The 25,677-nt window shown below is 40.0% G+C and overlaps 1 protein-coding gene across 6 annotated transcripts in view; it reads left to right on the top strand.

The window, feature by feature from the left end:
- The first annotated feature begins 5,887 nt into the window (after positions 1-5,887).
- The window catches only part of col11a1a (collagen, type XI, alpha 1a), a 93,635-nt gene continuing 73,845 nt past the window's right edge, over positions 5,888-25,677 (top strand). For 4 of the 6 annotated variants that reach the window (XM_088071962.1, XM_088071961.1, XM_088071960.1 and 1 more), the window contains exons 1-4: positions 5,889-6,234; positions 11,611-11,775; positions 12,842-13,055; positions 15,784-15,946. In XM_088071962.1, the coding sequence (XP_087928088.1) occupies positions 6,120-6,234; positions 11,611-11,775; positions 12,842-13,055; positions 15,784-15,946 (657 nt within the window). In that variant the 5' untranslated portion in view covers positions 5,889-6,119. Of the gene's footprint in view, positions 6,235-11,610; positions 11,776-12,841; positions 13,056-15,783; positions 15,947-25,677 lie in introns of all 6 variants that reach the window. The other 2 variants (XM_088071958.1, XM_042510329.2) reach the window with 2 other exon arrangements.

The raw sequence follows: 25,677 nt of genomic DNA, 5'->3' as shown, positions 1-25,677 counted from the left end.
CCTCCGTATTAACAACTCTCTGTACTTTCACTCTAACTTTTTAGGCATTTTTGTCATTGGATATAACTTGAAGGGTCCTAAAATATGACTGAGGATGGTGATGGTGGGATACTCGCTTCACTTGAATTTCTAGTGGTGATGGCAAAAAAAATCTGAGCTTCAGATTGACTGTATTCATAATTGACCTTATTCATAATAAATATGCCACACTAATTGACATAACCAGTGCTGATAATGTACAACTCACTTCTTATTTGAAGGCTTATGTCATACAGACATGGCTGTTTTTTCAACCAGCTGTTTTCGTTCAGTGTGTTACTAACTTGACCCTCTGACTTTGCTACAAGCTGATTGGCTGCTGAAACAGGTGACACGCCTTTCATACTAAAACTAGCCCCTGGAACTTGACAAGCTGAGTCACAAACAACACCATCAGCCAGCTTGAGCTGAGCTGAAATGGGTCAGTTCACACCAAAGCAACTTTTCTTTGTACTGCTCCAAAAAGGTTTTGTCTGGCCACGAGTCTTAGGTCTGAATTACGGTTAACACATAGATAGCAGAAGAAGAAAATTCTGTCTGAAATAGGTGGCCAATCGCAAGCCTCTAAGCACATTCTAGCTGTATCTCATGAGTGAGACTCGTCAACATCTAATTGCTCTAGAATCCCAACCCATGATTTGCATTTTTGCCGCTACACCAGTGAATTTCCAAACAGCACTGGTGGCTTGCTAACTTGTCATTGTACTGGTTTTAAGTATGTATTGCAAGATACTAATGATATTGATTCCACCTCTTTTACACCAACAACATAACATGTTTCTGATATCTCAATTGCACAATGTACTAGTCCGGTTGTCAGATAAGTATTATCTCATCTGACCAATTCATTTATTCAACTGCTTATTAGGTCAATCTCTTTTGATTAGTTCTGTGAACGCAGTATTTAGTATATTGAATAATAGAGCAGCCTGTATGGCTGCTTATTAGTAGTTGATTTTTACTTTCCTGGTTCATTCTTGACCTGGCTATATGTGTGCACTGGTAAGTGACTGTGAAGGTTTTCATATTTCTTTAAAAGCTGTATCCTTTCAGTTTTCATTCGGAAAGAAAGCTACATGCAGTCTAAACCCAATACTTTTTTTGTGAGGTGTCGGTTGTATTCAGAAAATCATTGTTGCAACAACATGGGTAAGCGGCTGTAGTACTTATGACCTTTGTCCATCTGGAGCATAGGGAGGAAGTCGGGTTACACTACTGTGAAGTCAAAATGTCCACAGAGGAAAGAAATTGGAGTGGATTCATGGGTCAACTAAACAACATGATTATTGTAATCATGATGAACTACCTCTTACGGTAACAAAGTAGTTACTTTAACCCAAACCGCAATGTTTTTCTAACCTTAACCAGCTACTTATTTTAAGCTATAACATGTTCCTCTCCTGACCCTGACCAAGTTGGATTTGTGCCCATACGTAACTAAACCTTAACCATTGAGGTGTATATTTGTTTGATTGTAGCATCAGACAGAAAACGCTGACACATTGCACAAATTCTTTCGGAAGGCATGTACCAACACAGATTTTTCTGTTTAATATGGAGGACTTTTGTGAGACATTGTGTCTAAATTTTTACAGAGATTGTGTTTGCTCCTGATAATGTTTTCTCATATGGATGTACAACAAGGTGTGCCAATGATAATGACAAATTCCACCCATCTGCATGATTTCCTGGTTTTTGTCATTGGTGCAGGCTATTCTCATTCACTGTTCATACTTATACCTACAAGTAGTAATGTACTATAACTTGTATATAACCTATATAATCGTGAGCCAGGATGCTGTGATCATGTGACCTATGTGCAGCAGGCTGTATGGAACAAAGAAGAAATTCTCGGGGAGGCATAGCTAGTGGATGGGTCAAAGGAGATTGGTGTTTGTGTACTGTGTGAAACCAAAAGTCAACGCTGAGTTATTTTAAGTTATGTAGGTAACCTCACCTGTAGGGGTGGTAATTTGTAAAATATCATAAAAACAGGTGTATATGAATGATTTTCCATGTGATATCATATGAACTGTTGTAAGAGGATTTTTTTCATTGGTTGCAAAAGAGCAAACAGAGCAGCGCTCTTCTTTGTGCCATCTCGTTTCAGGTGGTCGCTTAATCCATATGCCTTAAATTTGTTTTCCCATCAGTCAGAGCTTAGAATACATTTAAGGGAGGTGACCATTGGGCATTAGCTGTCACGTGAGTGTCTCAGCTAATCTCAACCAGCTCCAAATAGCACAATGCTTCCTTGAACAAAAGACAGTTTCCACTGCAACAATTTTTACGCACGTGTAACACTGGTTTAAAACAAAGTACAGCAGTAAGGATAAGCACCCCTTTCCCAAAATATGGCAGCCGTACAATACCAAAATGCTGGTGCAGTTCAAAACTTGATACCCAACAACTCCCTTCTTACTGTAGGATTTAAACAGCACAAGCTACTTTGCAGAATCACTAATTGTAACTGCTACAATAGTGAGTGAGAAGACTGCATTGCCAGAGAGATTATTCATCATTTGTCTGGTAGCAGTTAGTTGGCTTGGTTATCTGTTGGTTTTAGGGCCGTCTCATTAGTGGAGACGGTAACAATTTTGGACAAAGGCTGATTGTCATTATAGTCACAGCTGATAACAATTACATGCACATGCTGGCAGTAATCGTGGGAGAATATTTGAGACAGACTATATCTTTTATACACATGTTAAACATTTTTTTAAATTACAAAATATTAATGGCTACAAATCCTTGACTGATTACCATAAATCTGAAGTACTGAAACTGTAAAAATCTAACTTCAAATGAAATGAAAATAATTTCATTTAATGAGTCAAAATGTCCACTGTTCAGAACATTACTGTGGCACCTTAAAGTTTCCTCAAATTCATACAGCAATCTCATATCAGGGTTGTCAATATTGTATATCCTTATCTCACCCTATCATTTTACTACTATTGAGGCAGCAACTGTTGCTACAGCTACAAATAGTAAAGCTACAACTTCTGCTGCTACAAAAAGTGCTGCAGTTGCTTTACTCGGCAAACTAAGAATAACAATTAGTCTTTCCCCCAGCAGATTACATACATGAAATTTTCCTAACATATACTGCTGGTCACATTGCATCTCCAACAGAGGAATTGTGTTTTATTTGGTGCGAAGTGCACTGAGGTTATTGAATGAAGGGGAAATGTGACTGCTCCTTGTTCCGATTTCCCCCATCTGACAGGAAATCAAATAAGCAGACTTCAAATCATATGCATGCCTCGCTATCCCCGAGTCCACCATCTGCTGCTGTCACTGCAGCATCTTTCAGTTGCATCACCCATTGCTGACTGCCTCGCAATTATTCATATTTCCTTTGAAGTGAACACCTGACTGTCTAGCAATGACTGTCAATTAATATATGAGTGTCAGAGATGACAGTAAAGATGTGTAACTAGTAAGGCTGTAGCAATGCCAAACACTTCTTCATTCTTTAATTGGAATAATTTTCCTATTAACCAAAATGGAATGAGATTTTATTTAAAACTACTTGGACCTCGACAAAAGTGCATGAAACACACTGGAGCCCACTTTGGGAATGATTGCCCTTGCTCCCTGAACCATTAGAAGATGAGATGTTGCATGAAACCCTCTCAGCCCAGACACCAATTCGTCCCAGAGAAATGGCTCTGCTTCTTTTTGCCACTGGCCATCCAGGAGGAGCATCTGATACTGTTTGGCAGGAAACAGGCTGAGTCTGGCTGACCGGGAAGGACGAGCTGGCTGACAGACAGAGCCTGGTCAGGATCCATGCTTTCACTGAAGAGAGCCAAGAGATACAAGGAGCTGACTGTCCTCTACACTGACCCCTGTTTCAAAAAGGCCATTAGATGAGGAACCCTGAAATCCTTCATCCCCCTACAATCACTCTTTAGGGTTGACCAAAAGTGCATTTTGGTCAACATACCTTATTGTGACTTGTTTCAGGTTATCCATATTCCTTAAAAAAAAAAAAAAAGCTTTTTCACGTGCAAAGTTATGCATGAATTCATGTACACTTGCCGTGAAGTGTTACCAATAACGAATCAGAATATTGCATGTTTTGTAAAAACAGCATTCAGGAAGGATCTGCAATTTTTCACATTTTTATTCATTATGCACAACTATAATGGCTATTAATAGTGCGCATATCACTTGGTTGGGTGGTCAGAAAGCAGGTGGCCTGTTGAGGCAAATCACTGTTCACACGTGTGTCTATCATGCTTATCCAGATGACCACATGTGTTCATGTCTGCATCACTTATGCTACAAGGTCAAAGGGCCTAGTGCACAGTTATTATGTCCATATAGTGCAAGCTGCTCACTAGCGTGCTCATTGATCATGTTAGCAGTTGTGTTGGTACAGTTGGAAAAATTGATGTCATCATATTTTAGCACGTCTCCTTCCACAGGACAAAATGATGGATGGTCATGTAACATTGTGTGCAACTGGTCGTAAAGTGGCCAAATTATAGCATCAAAAACTGTCATTAAAAAAAACCCACCACATCCTGCATTGATGATGTAGTCCCTGTCAGAGATACATTACACCACAAAAGATATGTGGTCACATGTGTCCCAGACCACCTCAGCAAATGGCTCGAGAGGTTGGATTACAATACGATGTGGTGTCCATTTAAACTTGCATTAAAGCTCTGTCTGCTTGTGATCAGATCACACAAGATGCATGTTAATACCAGATGTAAACAGTCTCTATTTATCACATGTAGCTAGTCTGACTGTGAAGCCTGCTACTGGCCAGCTATTCCCAGCATTATTCTCCTCCCCTTTCAATATCTGTGTGCTCCTGTTTTGCAAAGTGCACTCTTGCTGTATTGTGGGCTTAACTAGCGCTGCCTAAGATGATTGTGATTGGTTAAGGGAAATACAAACAAATCAGTGTTTTTTCACCTATACTAGAATAATAATGGGAGCTTCCAGAACTATCTTAAATGCTGACACAGGGCTGGCTACATGAGACTACATGTACCCACCTGCACACCATGATAACATTATCAGGCAATATCTCAGTCATCAATATTAAATGTCAGAAAGATGGTAATTTATTCATTTGTAGAGCTCACATTGAAAAAGATTCTACAAAGTGCGCCACAATTCAGGCTTCATATAAAATATTGACAAATAAAGAATGTCTTGAATGTAAATTAGACAAGTGATCTTTCATAGATCTTTTAATATAAGCCTATAAATGTGCCTTTGATCGGCATTGTACAGAACACTGTGTAGCCAGCTATAGTAGTATCACTGAAATTGGTAAGCAACCTAAATAAACCTAGTTCTACTAAAAAAAGTTAAGTCCTTCACTCTATATTTCATGTTTATTTTCTTTATATAGTATGTATAGTATCTATATACTGAGTTGTCAAGGTTAAAACGTTTTTATGAATTGATTTATATGTATATTTTCCTGTAAAAAGTGGGAAATTCTAAAACTGTTCTTCATTATATTCACTGAAACTGCATTTATGCTGCAAATACCGGAACTTTTTTGCGCCAGCTCAGGAGTTGTAAGAATAGTCGACCCAGGATATTAGTATTATAGAAACAACCTGCATGCGCAATTCTGCCATTTCATCATTTCCAGGTCGTTACCAACTTTGTCACGGTTTAATTGTAATTCTCTCTCCTCAGACCACTTGGGAGAGACTTGAGGGCGCTTTACAAAGCTAATGGGTGGACCCGAAGGAGAATTTCCAGCCCCGTGATTTGCTAATCGGGGGCTGGCTCCCTTGTCATTCCCCAGTAATCGTGGCTCCGGTTTGTGGAGCTTGCCCAGCCCTCCTGTCCGCGGACGCACCAAGTGTACCGACTGCACTCTGTGCGTTTTGGTTAAAGCCCGACTACCTTCACTGTGAAGGCTGGGCACTGGAAAGGAGGATCGGGGGCCTCGGTGTGGCTGAGAGAAGAGGCGAAAACTTGTCACATATGGCTTTTTTGTAGGACAGTTTCCATCATCATTTGGGATTGTGGAAGGGACGTCTTTAAAAATCACCTGAAGTCGCTCAAAAGTTTTATCAAATTGCGGGCGCCCGACCATGGAGATGCAAAGGTGGTCCACAAGGTGGAAAACGAAAAGGTGGCTTATGGATTCCACTGTAACCGCATTCATCACTTTAACATTGGTTCTACAGGCTACTAATGTGAGAGCAGGTAAGATTATCGGGATCAAACGTCTCTAATGAACTTTATCTGGCCGAAAGGGGACGGAGCGGCGACCGGCTGGGAAAACTCAGTAACTGATGATGGAGTTTGGGGGATTAACCAATTTACCTGGACACAACGGCGACAAGTTTGCCTCACAGTCAGTTGTGCGTTTGTGTTTTTCACCGTCCCACAACCAGTATAGTTAAGTTACACTAAGATTACAACATATACCTGTATAATTTAGCTCTGTGTGGAAGCCACCAAACAAAAAGGTACAGTAAAACTGCACTCTGCTCACTACTGAAGTGAAGTGGACAGCAAATCCTGAGAGGCAACGTTATACGCTGCATGCTCTCAGGAGGTCATTGCTTGAGGTGCGCATATTTTGTTGGCCAAAACACCATATTCATTATCACACCGTTTACCGCGGGCTACTTTTACGCATGAATGGAAAGCGTCCGCTCAGAAGATGAAACACCTCGCCCAATTAAATTCATCCTAAGCCGCTGGTATGTGCTTACGGAGATCAGGAAAACAGAGCAGCCTTCCCTGCTTTCAAGATTCACTTAGGCTGAAAGTAAGCTCTTTGTCTGAATTGTGGTCCGCTGGGTGGATGTGGGCACGGTTAGCAGGGTGGATTTCCTCACACAGATGACACTGGAGAGATCCTGGACTTTGATAATCTGCAATTTACACATGCTGAATTTAACTGAAACAGTCAGTGCCTCATAATGACATGTAATCTTATATATTTCATGTCAGGCTGATGGGATAAAAAGTTGTATAATCACAGATAGTTCTGCGATTATATTTTTATGTTGATTTGATTGCAATTCTGCTATCTGAGGAGGTGGATATTAATTGTATGGGTAAGGATGCTCTGTCCGCATACAGCATTGATACATATGCAGTAGTGAGGTGGATCTCAGAGCTGTCAGTGCAGAGTGTAAAGCCCCTCTGGGTCTGCAGGGGGCTGACTGGTCAGGCTGGTTCACCCTATCTCCACACTGCCCTGGTCCACACTGAAGCCCAAATGCTGGATTGTGTAACCCCCCAGTGCCCAGCTCTTCTCCTCAACTTTGCACTTAGATGTTTAGTCGGCTGCAGGACAAGGCTGTGCTGTGTGAGCGGTGGGAATGCTTCCCCTCTAAGTACTGAGCAGTTATTTGATGATGGTCCTTGTTGCACTTCCCTATGATTTTAGAGCCTTCAAAGAGCAGGCCTACATATGGGCCTAGCCTGCAGCAATAATGGCCACAAGTCACAGGGTTCAGGATTACATAGGCCTCACACCTTGGCCTAAAGACAGCCCTGTAAGGATTTATTGTTGCATATAGATACAGGTAGAGATTTAGGATACATTTTTTTTTATCTTCATAATGACTTTTCTTGTAGAAACGGAATGCAAAAAATGAACTTCATGGGTCTGAAAACAGCACATGGGTGGTCACAACTCACAAACATTTAACCCAGCAATAGTAGAGTTAAAGGAGGAAATCACAGTATCATGAGTTAATGCATTGTCATTGTTATTTTAATTTCTAATGCACAAATCAATTTAATTTTTTCTTTTATTTTTTACTTTTTAATTTACCCACTTCCCTTATTTTACAGTAATTTGTTTCCTGCTAGTATTACAAACTGCAGCTGGGAAGATATTGGACTGGAATTTTACTGTAGATTGAAAATCTCACCTTTCCAAACACATCAACTCCTTTTTTTGTGACTCTAAGCATTGTGCTGCAGGCTCTCTGTTCCGGGGTCTCAGTCAGTCAAAGCTGTTTCTGCAGGGTGCCCTCTTCATCTAGCAGTGTACAGACACGTTTTCTCAGCCCCCGGGGCGCAGGCATGTGCATTCCAGCAGACAAAGCTAGCATTTTTAGAGTCCTCTCCCTAATGTGCTCAACCGGGAACATCAGCTAATCAGCTCCTTGCTGGACCGTTGTCCTGTGTAGCTGTCACACTTTTATGGTAGTTCCTGAATCATTTGGAGAAGAGTTTTTCTCCCTCCACAAAACCAACAGCTTGGCATTAAAATATAGCTGCAAATTTAGACTCAGATTCTGCATTGGGGATGATCACAGTGGCCTCTGAAATATCACTTTTTCTATAAGGTGACCAATTTGGATTTATAAAACTATGTGATAACATGCTCTGCTATTTATGTGGCGGTATACGGTAAAAGGAGTCGAGAGGAAAAGCAAGGGGGAAGTGTGTGTGTGTGTGTGTGTGGGGGGGTGCTTTGAAAAACTGGGTAGGTCTCAGTGAAGTTTCTTTGGTATGACACCAGCATAAAGCTGTCTTGTTTTAGCCGGCAGCATGGTGGAAGTTAGAGGAAGGAGAGAGGGAGAGTGGGAGAGAGGGGGGAGGACATATAGAGAGAGACATTCTGGCTGAAGATATTATTAGAGTCTCAGGGAGCTGCAGGTGAAAGGGTCCTCCTCTGTTTATCAGCCAATTTCATCTTTCTGTAAAGATGTAAATACTGAAAAAGACACAGCAGGAGAAGGATTTATAATACCGGCATGCTCAAGTCTCACATACAATACTGTGTGATAAAGGAAAGCTTTTTTGGCCGCTGTCCTAATACAGGTGATATGTCATCTGTTGAAACACAGTGTTCACATCGTTGTACACCTGTGAACATGATGGAGATCATATCAAATTAGTCCATCTATGTCTTATGGTAATGTGTCATACTGCTCCTCCCTTCCCTGCATGCCTCCAAAATTTGCATAATGATGTTAAGATGATCCAATAACAGAGCAATAGAGGCTGCCTTGCCTCAACTTAGGGTTGGCTAGAATTTTCTCTCTTCTCCAGACTAAAGAAGATCCGTCCCTTCATGTTCTGCTGGTAGCTATATGGCCTGTTTGCTCAGCCCCGAGGGCAAACTCACACCAGCTCATCAGATGCACTCCTTTAAAACCTGTGCACACTCATTTGGCCACCTTAATGGATTGGCCAGTATTGACGTTTTCTCAGCACCTCTGTGTGAGGGTCGTAGCCTGGCCAAATTGCCACATCTGGAACATATGAGTCCTGGAGTTTGAACTGAAAGCAACACTGCAGGAACTCACAATGGGGTCCTCAGTTCACTCTCCAAAGTAAGTAGCTGGTTCATCTTCACAAGCTACACAAAAAAAGCCAAGTTGTCCTCTGTGATGGCATTCCGAGGGAGTAACAGTTTGCTGATTCTGCTCTCAACTCTCACATTTTCTCTGATGTTTTTGTATAATTTTGCTTATTTTTGTCTCCTCTGTGTCCTCTTTTGAAATGGGAGCAAGTTGGATTTGGAGTTGATTGAGGGCGCGCATTTATACTGAGCTTAGTCATCCCATACAAATGTCCCTTAGAGGAAGATAAAATTTGTGCCTATAGGTTTAGATGCTTTGAGAGAATAAAAGTGGATGATGCAGGGCGCCCAGTAGCTCACAGAGGCTTACAAAAGCTTTGTCCTCGCCGCAGTGGCCGTGGGTTCGAGCCCACCCTGGCCCTTTGCTGCATGTCATCCATTCTCTCTCTCCCCCTTTCACGCTTGCTGTCCTATCTAAATTAAGGCAAAAAGCCAAAAAAAATCTTTAAAAAAGTGGATGATGCTTTTGCAGATTTCTTTTGTCATTATAAGTGTTTGCTTTTGTGCATGACTTACAGTTTAGTTTTGTGTTATAGATTGAAGCAGACTAGCTCTCTCTGCCTTCATCGTCATGTGCATCTGGTTCATTGCAGGTGTTGTAGATGGTTCTAGAAGATACAGAGACCAGATGTAGACCAGGGCATTTATGTGAAAATACTTTCAACATGATAAAGTGACATAGTAAATTTAACATATTTATGCAGTGGGTTCTGATGCTTGCTTTTCATGAGGATGGAATCCTTGGGAAAGGTTTTTGTCTAATATGTCTGAAAAGTGTTCTCAAATTTCGCTGTAATCAGCACTGACTATCTGGTGATCTTGTACCAATCGTGTGTATTAGCAGCAGTGGTTATAGCATCTCCACATTCACAAGAAATATAGTTACCTTGAAACAGGGACCTATACCCAAACTGCATGCCGATCTGAAAAGAATAAAACAGGCTTTTAATTTGCTTTTCCTTGCCACAGATGGATTTTTGACCAGGGAGTGTTGAGAGCGACATCAGACATTTTTTAAAGATTGCCTTTGTATCAAGAAGTTAAAGAAACTTTGAGAGATTTGACCTCTACATGCCAACCAAAACAGTGGCTTTAGGGCTGTCAGAAAAGGCTTGCTGGTGCCTTCAGACACCTTGGTATGCTTATTTACCCCACAAAAACAGATTAGTGTTATGCCATGTAACAGTCTGCCATTGTATTGCCTGGCTTAGTCAGATAATGCCATGCTCTGTAGAGTGAAGTGAGCACCTGTTTTTATTTTAATATATGGATTTGAAGCTTTTCTATTGGCTTTATTCATAGTGCCCGCTTACTGTTTATTTTACTCTCTCTGAAAATGTTGTCTATAGCAATAGAATAACATTTGCACTGCAGAGTATGGACTATATTGTTAGAAAGTGAAGCATGTAAGTTTGTTGTTTATGGTCTCATTCTGGACAAATTTTATTTTTATTAGACTTGAATCATAGAATATCTCCCAGACACAAATGGCTCATGTAACAGAGGGTCAGTATACTGCAGCACTTTGGTGTCTCCTGTAACATGTACACCAAGCTACTGTTTTATACCGAAAGGGTGTTCTGATGAAGTGGCATAATTATAAAGTGTTCCCATGGGTCTCTATGGTCACCATCACCACACAGGTCCCTTTATATAAAGTGCATCAGATTGAAGAGAATGGAAACCCAGAAAGCTTCTGGTGACCCTTATCAAGGTAAACTTATCCAGGTGTTGTAGAACTAGATCTCTGTTGGCACGTTGTTCAATATGCTCTTTGGATGGCCTTGACAAAGACATTTCTTGTCAGATGAGCCTGTAGAGCCACAGGAAAGCAACATTTCCTATTTCGACATGTTTTTTTACTGGGAGGTATGTCGTTGTGTAAATTTTATGAAAAGCTTGATCATATATTGAGAACATTGCATCAATCATTCTGTGAAAAATGTATCATGGTGTCATTCTAATGAGAGAGGGTTAACAGATACTGGTACTGGTATGGGCTGTTCAATGATGAGGGAATCCGTGAACAGTCTACAGTATAAATTGGGTTAATCCTCCTTGTCTACCTGAATCATGCTTGGCTTGATTACCAACCTGTTTTTATCAACCAGAACCACACAGGGATATATAAATGTATTAAACTGTGAAACCCTGCTATATAACTTTGATATAGTATCCTTCTTCATGCTATCATCCATCATCCATGTGCTGAATCTAACTGATGTTTTATCTGCTCCCCTGATCAGCAGAGCCAGTGGATGTGCTAAAAGTATTAGAATTTCAAAATTACCCCGAAGGAGTGACGAAAACTTCAGGACTTTGCACAAACCGAAGAGCATCAAAGCCGGACTCAGCTTACAGAGTTGCCAAGCAGGTCCAGATCAGTGCCCCCACCACGCAGTTATTTCCCGGTAAGATACACTTCACAACCTTTAACCTCTTTTAACTACCATGTGTAAACTTGTTAGTGTGTTTCAAAGGTGTCTTTTGAAAATGGATTCTTCTCTTTATTATGTTATATAGTGATATTTTGAAATAGGCTTTTGTTTTTCAGTCTCTCTAAAACCTTTCAGATAAAAATCTAGACTAACATGCAAAGAACAAAACATTTACAGGAGTTCTGGATTAAAAGTCATAATTTAGAGGATGTGTATGATGCTGTTGTATTCTTGGAGGCCCAAAACACTGTTATAGATGCGCCTCAAACAGAGGACAATATTAAGTATTTTATATTTTATAACTATCAAGGTTAAAATGAAGACATGTAAAAGCTTTAATGAAGTGGCTCCAGGTCACATCATTACAGTATTATATCATAGAGTGTATATGAAGATGGATGACATGTCAGCTTCCAAAAAGTGAAGCCAAAACATCTCCAGACGTGTACATGAACCAAACTAAAGACACTGGATACATGTCAAATCATTTTTTTCCCATAGATTATTTCAAACATTTTATGTGGCATTTATGCTGATTTATGCTGAAGTGTTTGTTATTTTGATACGTTTGGTTTTAATTAGTTATTTGGTACTTTAAAAAGGGGGTGTGATGTCATGATTGACAGCTGTGATTGACTTGTGATTGGGCCAAAAAGCTGTATAGGTGGGAACTATATCTTGGCTCTGCCCTTTGATCACACTATGCAAACTGTGCCTTCAAATGATGTCACCAGAGCAAGATGGTAGTGATCATATGTGGGATATTTTGGCTTCATTTTTGTATAGTTGGAGGAAGTGGAAACGCATGATCTATCTTTATTTACAATCTTTATGTTACATTCATCAGTGATGCAGTGTGATCAAACAAGTTAAGAAGTAGAGAAAACTCATAAAACTTAGGCCTGGTTGCATTGAAGTCTGGTTGCATCTGTTTTGTACCATATTTTTTAACTTGTCAGTCATATTGCAAGTGTCCTATGTCACTCACTGTCCTATTCACCTGTCTTTTCTATCCCTCCTATTTCTTTTTGCGGTGCAGGAGGTGTTTTCCCTGAGGACTTCTCCATCTTGACCACAGTGCGCCCCAAATCAGGCCTCCAGTCCTTCTTGCTGTCTATTTACAACCAGCAGGGAGTCCAGCAGCTGGGTGTGGAAGTGGGACGTTCACCCGTCTTCCTGTATGAGGATCAGACTGGCAAGCCAGCGCCGGAGGACTACCCTCTGTTCCGTACTCTGAACCTTGCTGACGGAAAGTATGTCAAATCTCAAACGTCCACTCACATAATAACACACTCAAACACAACCACAGACTTTCAGTTGAAGCTGATTATGTGTGTTTTAGCATGCAGTGAGGGGAGCAAAGTTGTTGTGGGTGACCAAGGGTCAGGGTTGAAAATGCTAGAAGGCGCAAAAAAAACCCCATAAAACATGTGCAATTCATGTTTTTTTAAAAATGTTCATACCATCCAGGCCATGCCAGTTTTCTCTTTTCAGCATTTCTATTGCCACTTCTTGACCAAATAACTGCATGACAGATGTTCCTAAAAACTCCTTCTCAACAGTCCTCTCATTGTACCATATATTTTGTGATTAATCAATACATTGGTTATCTATGGAAAAGCAGATGGATTATTCTGTATTTTGATTAACTTCCTCATGAGTATACACAAATATGCATCCTAATTATAGGTGGAGTGATTTCACGGGCATTTTTAGCATCTTAAAACTTAAAAATACCAAATCAACTACATAATTCAAACACTCAAACATTTTCTGATTTCCTCTGACTTGTTCTTCTTGACAAAAGCAAGAAAACAACCCAGATCTTCCCATTTTTGCACCACAGGTGCTCATGACCGGATTATCCATCTCATCGGGGGTCCATGGGCACAGAGACAGGTCAGAGACAGGGAGACACTGGATTATTGGGGCACAGCAGGGACTGCTATGGACAACCTGACCTCATCCATGAACTCACTGCCTCTGTTATTTTAGAGAGGGGGGTGAGGAAGGAGGGGAAAGGGGCAGTCCTAAACTTCCTTTTGTACCCCCTTGGATTACCTCACCCAACCAGAATCAGTTCTCCTAACCTTTTAGCATAAAACTGATTATCTGCTCCCAGGTTCAGAAATCCTAGAACTCTCACTCAGAGCTTCGGCTTAGCTGACATGAGCCCGTGTGCCGGGGCAAGGGGGAATAAATAAACAGATAGGCTGCTGGGAAAAATGCATCATTTGAGATTGTGTTTTATAGTGCTTTCCAGTGTTATTAAAGTTTTTTTTCACTTGCTGAACATGTGAGGATGGTTTGTTTTTTGAGCTTTTGAAGGAAGTCATAACCCGGTCACAATATTGTTGTGACCCAAATTGGCTTTAAATGAGATCTAGTGTGTACACAGTTATCATGATAAAAGGAAGCTTAGTATAAATTCTTCAAAAATCTCATGTCAGCAATATCTTATGTGCAAGCTCCATGTGAAGGTTGCACCAAAGAGAAGGCGTTAACTCTCCCAGCCCTCTTTGTGTTAGTCTTACAGGGCTATTTGGTCCAGTGTTTAGTTTTTGTGACCCACTGTCTAAGAGGCAGTGTTCTCTGTGGAGGATTTCTAACACTTCTTGGTCTGGATGTGTTCCAGCTCCAGGCCTTGTCTAAATCTTCACCGACTACAGCTCAGGCTGCTTACGGTCTGCAATCCCTACAGATGTATTCATTGTTACTAAGAGGCATATGCAAAGCTTGAAAAGAGAGGCACAATGATGATACTGATGAGGCGAAAAAGAGCATTATCCTTTCTTTAAAGAGAAGGGGAGGAGAATGGGAGGATTTCAAGTGAGTTGTTGCACTGTGCACCCTCAGCTTGATCTCATTTAAGCTCTTTAAACATGCTTCTCAAAAGATTGAACTAATTCTTGCTTTTTTAAAGACAATGTTACTCTTCTCTTGATTGTAATGTACTTCAGAATTCAGAGAAACTGTTTAAAACTATGCAAGTCAACATTTGCTTTTCTGCCATATAAGGTGACGAGTAATCCTTCCTGCTGTACTGCTAAGCCCAGAAAGTATTGCACATTTATTTTCCTCAGAGCTCTATTGCTTGGCTTGGAATGTGTCTGTATAGCTAGCTGTGTTCAAAGGAATTTGACATTTAGATAACAAGATTTACCATACAGATGTATTAATATGATATCCGATATATATGGACCTGTGATAAACGCTTCTGATATTGCCATCTTGAGCTACAGTGGTGCCAGGTCTCATCTTCCACCTCAGAACAATGTTTTGACTGTGTGTCTCCTGCTCTGGCAAGGCAGGCCTTCCTGGATCCTGACACACACTTTCCACAATGTTCACCATGTCTGTCATGCCGAGTAACCCAGAAGGAGGATTAAGTTTGGAGTTTAATGAGTGTAATCCCGTGTTAAACAGGGCCAGAGTGTGGGGGCAAGAATGTGGTCCACTGCTGCCTGGTATGCAATAGCCCTTAAGTGCAGTGGCAAACGGTCCAGAGGCGAGGGAGGTGTCAGACTCACGTGTGACCCCGGTTAAACCCTTGCATCTATAGGTGTTATTGATCAAAACATATCAAACATAACTCTGAGGTACATGTTTCTTAAAGCATTTGGTTCTTATATAACATTGTACAACAGAGCATTCAATTTCTCTCACATCGGAAGTGCTGATAAGATTTCCTGAGAATGCCACAAAATGTTAAATTTTCAAATTAATTTCATAACTAAACACAGCACATAACTTTAGGCCCCACAAAGTATTCATTGTCCTAATACTGGCAGTTTTTATTTTATATCATCCTCTGATTTCAGTAGTTATCATGCACTCACAATATGCACTTACAATCCCTTAAGATGCCCTACATGTGATACAGTCACTTCAGTCTCTCACAATGACTTAACAATAAACTCCTGTACTGATAGACTTTGGCTTCCTTTATTTTTCACCTCTCCTTGTTGTGTCCTTTACCAGGTGGCATCGTGTAGCTATCAGTGTGGAGAAGCAGACGGTCACCATCATCGTAGACTGTAAGAAGAAGATCACCAAGCCTCTCCTGAGGAGTGACCATGGTACCATCAGCACCAATGGCATCACTGTGTTCGGCACCAGGATCCTGGATGAGGAGGTTTTCCAGGTAAAGTTTTCACTGTGGTGGTGGACTGGGTGAACTTGTCTATTGTGACTGAGTTACTTAAGCTGTTGTCACTACTGCTAAGTTACTTATTGGCATATTGAATAGAAATAATGTAGCAACCATCTGCAACTAAAAAAAATCCCCACAAAGTATTACTTACAGTGTGTTTAGATTTCCCATGGAGGTTTTAGTTTATGTCCCATCGAGGCAACCCTGAACAACTTTGATGCTGCCAAGAAGAAATGTGGAGATGATAGAAACCATGGTGGACTTGCATCATATATATATCTGAAATATCTGAGGCCTTTAATCTTAGCTGATTGTGCTTGACTTTGTGCTATAGTATAGTTTTATGATAGAGTTCTAGCAGACGTTTTTTTGGCTTTTGTTGTTTTTAATCTGCTGCTTGACCACATGGGTCACTTGGTCAGTGTGTTGTTTGAAAAATTTTGGAGTGTGACAAGCCCAGGTTACATGCAGTGGTCAAACAGGCACATTATACAGTATTATCTTGCTGCTTGCAGCCTTTCAAAGTTACAATAAACATAGACTACAAACCAGCACTACTTAAGTATCTTATATACAGACATTCTACAATTAAAAGAATCAATAAGGGGACTGTGGAGATTATCACTGACTCAAACAATGGATTAAACCACTCTACAGCTGCCTGTTTAATGGTACAGTTGAATGTTTCAAGAACTAGACAGGCTGTGACTGTCTTTCTATAATTTGATTGTGCTGTATTTTTTTATTCTTGAAGGGACAGTTCACTAAAATCAAAGAACACAGATTTTTCCATTTACCTGTAGTGCTAATTATAAAACTAGACTGTATAGGTGTGAGTTGCTGAGTGCTGTCTAAGATGTCTCCCTCATTTGCATATAGTGACACTAGATGACACTCATCTTGTGGTGGTCGAAGTACCAAAAAATATGTTTGAAAAATTTGATAGTAATGTCTCATTCCAGAAATAATGACACACTTACTTAAGAAGATCCATGGACCTTGTTGTAAGCAGTTAAATGTAGGAATGATTTTGTTTTTACCAAACTACACTCACTAACCATGTAACTGCGCAGGGGGAAGCATGCATCTACTCCTGGTTAAGATTTTCATGCTTTTGACAGTGCAACATGTAAACGTTGATTGCATCCTCCTCAGCTGAGCTGTAATACTAGTTAACTCAGGTGAGCCAGCAGTAGATGCACTCTTGCTTCTGTGCGTAATACGGTTGGTGGGTGTAGTTTGGTAAAAAAATAAAAAAGTTTCAATTTGAAACTGTTTGCAACAAGGTCTGTGGATCTTGAGTAACATGGTCATAATTTCTGGAAAGAGACACTGCTGTCGCTCTGAGCACCTCAAGCAGAGTGCCATCTAGTTCTGTTTGAGAGAAGGCAGACAACTCTATGGTTGATATTTCCATCACCCTGCTACTTACATCGAAACAATTAATATACAGAACTACAGGTAAGAGGAAAAAATATATATTTTTGATTTTGATGATAGATGATGATAAAATGACTTCTCCTGAGATGTAATTCAGAATCCCCCTTACCTGGTGACTACATTTTGTGATATTTGGGGAGGTTTGAACCTCAGCCATGTCTAAGCAGTTGAGCTTGGCCACCTTTGTACATCATTATTGCTTGTTTGTTTGTTTTTCTGCAAAGCACACATGGGCTCTCTGTCAAATTCTCAGACTTCTCAGATCCTTTGTTAAAGCTTCTCTTTACCTTGTAATTAGAGACACTTAGTGCCATGGGAGTTTCACGTGTAATAGGTTTACCAAAAAATAACTGGCCTTGTTGAATTGTTGTTGACTTTTAATCGGATGATTTGTTTTGACTTAAAGCGAAGTGGTGAAGTGACCCACCAATGAATGGATTTCTAACATGATTAGATTGATGGCAGACATGATTGTATTATGACTCTGTCATGTAAGCACGTGTTAGTTGGCTCTAGAGATGAAAGACTGCTGCTTTTACAATAAGTCAGTTGTAAGTGTGAGGTGCCAAGGATGTGTCTGCTTCAATATAAAATCCATTTTCCCTCATGGCTATACACTGTGACTCAAGGAGAGCTAGCAACCCTGGTAGAAGAGACCTTGTTTGGAACAGATAAATCTGGAACCAGTTATTCTTCACCAGCAAAATGACCATTTGTACCTCAGTTTCTCTGTTACCTTTAATTTGTGAAGATTTTTGGAGAATGGATGGAGAATCCAAGAAAGACCAATATTCCTCACAAATTAAAGTAAAGAAGGTCAGCATCTCAAACGACTCGTGCAGTATAATCCAAGTCTCATTTCGTATGTTCAGCACTTTCCAAACATGCATTTTCACTAAAACTTTTCTATGCACCTGGGCAAGCCTGTGAGTCTGAGCTCAAACTCATGTGTGTGTCCAGGCATGCTCAGGGTGCGCTATAAATGTTTTAAATATTGTGAGACTTTGTAAAAGGATGTTTTAATATTGTTTTGCTGTTGTTATGAAGACCGTGTTTACTTAGTCGCCAGTTTTCAAATGGTCATTTGTGGGTGAAGTATTTTTTTTAAATCGTGCCACTGTTGTCCATTTTTGCATGTTTGACATTTGTATTTAGCGCCTTTTTGAAACATTTTTAGACTTGTGCTTGTTACTTAAGTACATATTACATGTCGCTGGTGACGCTCCAAAAGATAAATATAATGTGTTCTAGGTTATCACTCCCTGTTTGTAAAATAATACGTTAAAAAGTAACAGATTTTATCATTAGGCACTTGGCAATTGACCTTTAGCCTTTACTCCTATGTGTAGTTAGTGCTGCTAGGAAAGTCAAACATCTGGAAATAATATGTTTGAATTCAGTGTCAGTGGAAGTTAATTGAACCTCTTGATGTGTTATCTGTTTCACCAAATATGATAACATAGTGTTGATTTGGAGCTGCCAGTTTGTGAAGGCTTTTTCAGTTGCTATCCAACACACCCCATGTCTGGAAAAAAACCTTCTGATGCACAGAAAGTGATGCATATTGACAGATTGTTGTAGAATACATAGAATTGGATTGCCAGCATAAGGATCAGTAGCCTTGGACAGACATAAGACAACATACAGAGGCAAAGCGTCATCTACAGAAAAGCGAAGCAAAATGATGGCACAGTACTGGACACATTCTTTTGCAATATAAGACACTTTTTGCTTAGACTGTTTCTCAATACCAACTAGTGAGACATCTTTCAACTTAAACATTTCAATTCAACTTAAACATTTCAATTCAACCTTTTGGAATTTAGAATATGATTTTATCTCCACAGTCAGTGATTTGAATGTTATGCTTTGAGGCACAGTTCATTTAGAGCTGGACACTGACATGGGGTCAGGCGGATGTAAATAATGACAGACAATGGCTGAACTGTCATGACACTCACAGTCTACTCTGGTGGGAAGTAAACGTCACTGACAGGCTGTATGGGGGCTGTGTTTGCTTAAGAGAGGATGCTGGTTTGTTTATGGAGCACGAATGACTTGTCATTATTCTGAAGCTAAGTTTAAATGATCGTTTCTACTCCTGTTGTTTTAAAGCTATATTTTGGTATACCTTGTAACAGAGACAATGTCCTGCAAAGCCATTTTGTGTATCCAGAATATATTTTTTTAATTTTCTGTGTTGCTCATTATATCGTAGTTTGGATTTTTTGGGTGCATTATTTGCTATGTTTGAAATAGTGCTATACCAAGGCCATTAGGATCATGAAGTTGTTCCCTGATGAACAGTTAAATTAAAAAAATAGATATGATCACCATTTTTTAGATGACTTAATGAAAGAAATATCAGTTGTGCTTAATAGAAAAGAATTTTGTTCTTTTGAAAAAAAAAATGCTGCCATCACACTGTGTATTTAACTTAAATGAGTTTGGTGATACATAGAATGATGTTTAAATATTTATCAAGGTACTAAATAATATTTTAGCCCATCGGTAGAAGACATCACATGACATCACTTTTTTTTTTATTTTTAATTGACCATCATTGGGAAAGATATTAAATCAATTTGCAGTATGATGTTGCTTATATCTAATTGTAGGTTGACTGGGAATAACCATGTCATATTACTCCACCAAGAAGGGCTAGGGCCAGTTTTTTTAGGTGCAAAGTTTTATAAGCAGAAATGCTTTCATATCTCTTGTCAGCTTTGATTAGATTTATGAGAGGGCACTCAAATCAGCATTTGTATGAAACAGAGTATCCAGTCAGAGGTTGGCCAGTGAAGGGCTCAAAATAGGAGCCATAAGTCAGTTAACAGGGTCTTCTCTGTGTGGTTTTTGGAACAGGTCTCCTGTCTGTTCTCTGTCCCTGCTCTCCTCAGAGATCCTCACAGGGCCTGATGCATGCTGGGATATACAAGGGCAGGAAATACCTTGGCCTTCTGCATTAAAACCAGTTGTTGTTGTTGTTGTTTAACAAAATAAATTGTAAAAGTTGTGCGTTGTCATAGAAGTTTTGCTGAAAGGTATGCTTGCAAAATTTTGCACCGTAGCAGATTCTCTGTCAGACCTCTGATTTGATTGCAATGTAACAAACAAACTTGAGAAATGTAAGAAATATGTAGACAAGCTTATTGCACTGACTATTTAAACATAGTTAATTTATTACTCCCCTTTATACCACAGTGTTAGTGTTGACTTCGTGGGCTGGATGATTTGAATAAATTTAGTAATAATTAAACATTTGCTCCCTTGTTCAAACCCTGACCCACATTTTTCATAAACGTCTATTCATGCCATACCTGCTCCAGGTTGAAGGCGACCACCATCTCAAAGGGATCTGGTTTAGATGAATGGGAGGCTTTCATTGCCCCGTCAGGCCTTCCTCATATCCCCCCTCCTACCACTGCATATTCTCCCCTGCTCACCACCTCCTTCTCTCTCTCCACCCTCCCCACCTTGAGGCCTCCGTACTGTGCCAAAGCCATGAGACCATCTATTCATGCCTTGCTGACATTACCTGTTTGAACTGAGCACACTTATATATGTACTTGCCTACACTACTCTATTTTTGGGTAGCAAACCCTCATCAGTGTGCAGTGTGTCTTACCATATGGGGTTGAGGTGGTCTATGTCTTGATGCCACACCACCACAAGCAGTATTTCCAGGAGAGGCATTTTGTCTAAAAATAACATTGGCTTGATCTGATTTTTTTTTTTTTTGCCTGGATTGTCAATAGTCAAAGACGCATCACTGAGGAGGGACTTCTGACTGTTTTGCTCATTTGAAACTCAATTAGAGTTTCAAAATTTGTTTTTATAATTGCCAATTGTTTAAAATAACATGCAAATTACACAAAACAATCCAGCTACTTCATATCTCTAAGAGCATTTCTATTATGAACTGACTTTTTTCTGTCTCAATCTTTTAATGTTGTGTTTTGGAGAGGTGATCTTCCAGCTTTCTGGTGTGGAAACTCCTTGTGCCTTTTCATGGTCTCTTAGTTTCCCTCTCTTCTCAGAGAAACTGTACTGTATAGGTTTTTGGGGAGTGACTAATTGTTGCATTGGGCTGTCTAATTACAGTTAGTTATGGTTGGACTAAAGGTGTGTTGCCCTGGGCAAAGGTATATCAAAGGACTGATGGTGATGACTACTTGTGTTTTGATTTGTTCAGTGATGCTAAGCATTTGCCCTGTAATTACAACATGCAGCTGTATTTTTGTAGAAAAAAGACAAAAGAGCCATAATTACAAAACTAATTAGTGCTGCATATTGACCATTTAAAACATAGAGGTTATGTTCATGCAGCTCCTCTATGAGAACGCTGTTACTGTGTACTGATGTAACCTTTGACCACTTCCATGTGTATTTACATTGCATGGTGCCTTGTGCCCAGTGTGAGGTCAAGGTGAAAAGATATCAGATGTTATCCGATCCTAGTATGAAAAACTGAAAGTATCAACTTAAAATGATTCAATGGCTCTACTAGTAGGTGTCTTTTGGTTGTGATTAATCCAGTGTAAGTCAGAAATCTGCACTTGGCTCGTGGCGCTCAAATACATTTGATAAACTCAACAGTGTCTCTTTCCAAAAATTATGAATTGGCTACTCAAAATAATCCACGGAACTTGTGAGCAGTTTCATGTAGGAACTATTTCCTCTCTATCAAAGAAGAAATCTCAATACAAATCAAATAGTTAAGTATAATGCCATTACATGCACTATACTACTACTGCTATATTGTCTTTTTTATTTTTTGTTCTAAGTCCTGTTTTTGTTTCAGTTTACTATAATACTGTTTATTATTCTTTGATAGTACAGTTATCATGCTCTTCAAGGTTTTTCAAGTGTTAATGATGCATTATAATGCTTCATAAGCACCACTTGAGGTGAATACTGCCAAGAATGCATAACAAAGCAGAGGGTACAACAGGTACAGAGTTGTAAATGGATTTCCGCAAGGATTCACAAGTCTCAGCTGTTGATCTTGACCCTGCTTCTCTCTTTCAGCCTCTCTGTTTTCTCGTTGACCTCTGACACGGCAGTCATTAACACACAGCCTCGTGGGCCTGTTTCTGTGCTATACTGTGCTCTGCTGTAGCCAGGAGGGGCATATTTTGGAGACTCTGGCTTTGCTCCAAGTTGCCAAGGGCTTTTATCTCAGCAGTCCACAATGGAAGACAGGCCCAGAGCCTCAGCATAATTCTCCCCAGGTGTTTCCCAGCACAAAACATCTTTTACCATCCCAGCTGCTCTCTCTAAATCCCTGCCTGTCTGTCTCTGGATCCCTCTTGGTGTTCCCTTCCTGAGTTGACATCAGTTTCTTACTTGGCTTGCCTTGGCTTTGTGACTTGGCTCTTGTTTGTTTGGTGACTCGGCTCTTACTTTTGGAAAGACAGGTTAATGCATCATTAAAAGAAGAAACTTGTCAATAAATAAATACTTTGGCAAGTGAAAAGATGATTATTTGATTCCTTTGGGTGATCATCAGCGCATCTTTTAAACCTAGACTTGTTTTTATGCTTTACTAACGCCTACAGTATATGATCATTTTATCTTTCCTTGTTTCCATGGACATGTATTGTTAAATGTGTCTGTCATGATGCTCATGTCCTCCCATGACACAGTCAGATGTCTCCTAGGTGTGCTGATATGGACTGCAGGTTGAACACCAAGTCTCCACAGCCTATTTGTGTGCAGACGGGTGGCTCTCAGACATGGACTAATTAGAGCTGACTCTAGGCAGGGTTCAAGCATTCACTGTTGGTCTTAGGGTGACACATGAGGTAATACATGTCAACTTGACTCAGGACAAGGCTTGATCTCTCTTTCTCTGTCAAGCCTTCCCAAACACACATTCAGTCAGACACACACTCAGCTGAAGCCTTTCCAGACCTGGCACCTAGGTATACTGCTGTCCCATGCCCACTTGGCAGTTCAGTTTTGTCTTTTCATGGTCAGTGTAGTAAATGTTTTCAATGATGATGTTATGTCTTTCAGGAATGGTGCACATTTCTTCTTACAACTAGGACACCAAGGATTAAAATGACCTGTTTGCTCATATCTTCATAGCCTGAAATGTTGTTTTTGTTTTTGTCCACAAATGTTGAAGGACTAGATACCACATAAAAGGTCTTATTAATGAGTAACTATTCTTACATCTCTCTGTTGTATATATTCCTGGAGCCATTAGTTGCAGGGATTATATAACATTAGTGAACTATTTAGGTGCATTTTGTTACCTTTGGACACAGCTAGCTGCTGGTTCATATTTACCATACATTAAGTGGTATTTGACTTTCTCATCAAACTCCCAGCAAGAAATCAAATAGGAACATTTCCCAAAATGTCAAACAAGTGCTTTAAAGTCCAAGTGAAACAGAAGTTGGAGCATTTTTAGTATTTGTATTTTGACATATTTTCTAGTAAACACATTATTTTAGTGGAACACAGTTATAAGAGGGATTTAAATATCCTTTGCATTTGATTGGACTGCTAAAATAAAAGCAGGTTGAGAGTTTAGCACAATGTGGAGCCACAGCAAAGTGGACTGTTGGCTCCACACACACACACCTTCTTTGTTAAAGTGGGAGAGGGACGAGGGAGAGGTGAATTAATTAGACCTCCGCCACATTGTCTTGGAAACGAAAACAAAGGTTTGGTCCACTGGTATCCAAAGACACATCCCTTCCTGTCTCTCTTGATATTGCCCTGTTTGCTACTGAAACCCACAAGTGCTGAAATGTGGTTTTATATGACTGGTTTGGCTTGCTAGTCACCCAGAGTCTCATATAAATGGATAATCTTTTGTTAATGAGTCATTAAACAACTCAAACTTTTCTACAGGAACAGAGAGAAATAGTCTGATGTTATTTTTTCATGACATTTTTGGCATTTCACAATACATAAATGGTCAATCAACATAGGGACACAGGATTTTCTTTTTACCAGGTATTTTTTATTAGATTAGTCACGAAAAGTACTTTGTTGGCTTTTGCAAAGTTCATAAATATTATATGCATTTTAACAGTCATCATATCTCAGCTTATGTTTAACACTCATAAAAGTAAGATACTGCCATTGTTGCACTGTGTTATCATGTTATTGTAGCCATTACAACTGTCATACCTGCAGTATAATACCTTGCTATGTGCAGAAGAACAGGGATTGGGCCATTAAATATGAATGTTGAAATGAGACACAACAGTAAGATAAAATCAGACATTTGGAAATCTGCAGAATGGGCTAAAAACCTGTAAATGTCGTGGCTGACTGAGAAAGGTAGAATGTGTCTTTTGTTAGGGTTTCAAATTTGGTGTGTAGATGCACTGTGCTTTACTTAAAACGCATGCTTTAATTGATAGAGATGTATCAGCCAGGGAGCAAAATCAAAGTAGCATTCCACCCACCCACTCAGCGGCACACATGGAGGAATCTCTGCACTGTCAGACTGACGTTGCGCAAAGGGATGTTGATGGATGGTTACACTGAAAAAGCTTCAAGAAACGCTATTTGTTTTTCCATGGGACAAGCCTTAGCATATGGATGTTTATACTAAGGTACATGTTAAGGATCCATTGATGTAGTTTTAACACAGGGAGGATACACTTTCTCTCTCTCTTCCACACACACACACACACACACACACACACACACACACACACACACACACACACACATTCTCTTGACAAGTCACAGCCTGCTTCATTTCTCTGCCAATCGACTGTTCTGTTCTCCAACGTATAGTGTCCCTGCTCACACAAGTGCATTGGGATTTTACCTCTGGGCTCAGGCATCCCTCTGTGCTCGCCTGCCAAACATCCTAACTAAAGACATTCCCCTTCTTCCACCACCCAAGAACCCCCCTCAGCCGTCTTTGCAATGTGTATAAAGGCTCAAAAACCAGCCTCCAGGAACTGGGTTCGAGCAATTACAGACTGCAAAGAAAAATCCAGATGCTTTCGCCAATATGTTCACTGTCTTGCAGTGAGCTGTGGGCTTTGGCAGTAGGACTGATAACAAGGCGAGACAGCGCTGGAATGGTGTCAAGCATTGTGGTATCCCGTCCCAACGATAGAGAGAACATTGTGGTCTGAGTAACTTTCTCAAACCCTGTCTGAGATTTTTAAGGTTTTACTCTTTCCTGTGTTGGCTATTTTAATAGTTTTCAGACAAAGCCATTGTATATTGTTTTTGCACAGTACGCTTTCTTTTTTTCCAAGTGACATTTTTAGAAATGGCTTAATTTTAGCCCAATCCCC

This window comes from Plectropomus leopardus, chromosome 21 (assembly GCF_026936395.1).
Source record: "Plectropomus leopardus strain MGB_pleo_1.0 chromosome 21, ASM2693639v1, whole genome shotgun sequence".
In the NCBI taxonomy this organism is placed as follows: Eukaryota; Metazoa; Chordata; class Actinopteri; order Perciformes; family Serranidae; genus Plectropomus; species Plectropomus leopardus.
This window is presented reverse-complemented; position numbering and strand designations above follow the sequence as displayed.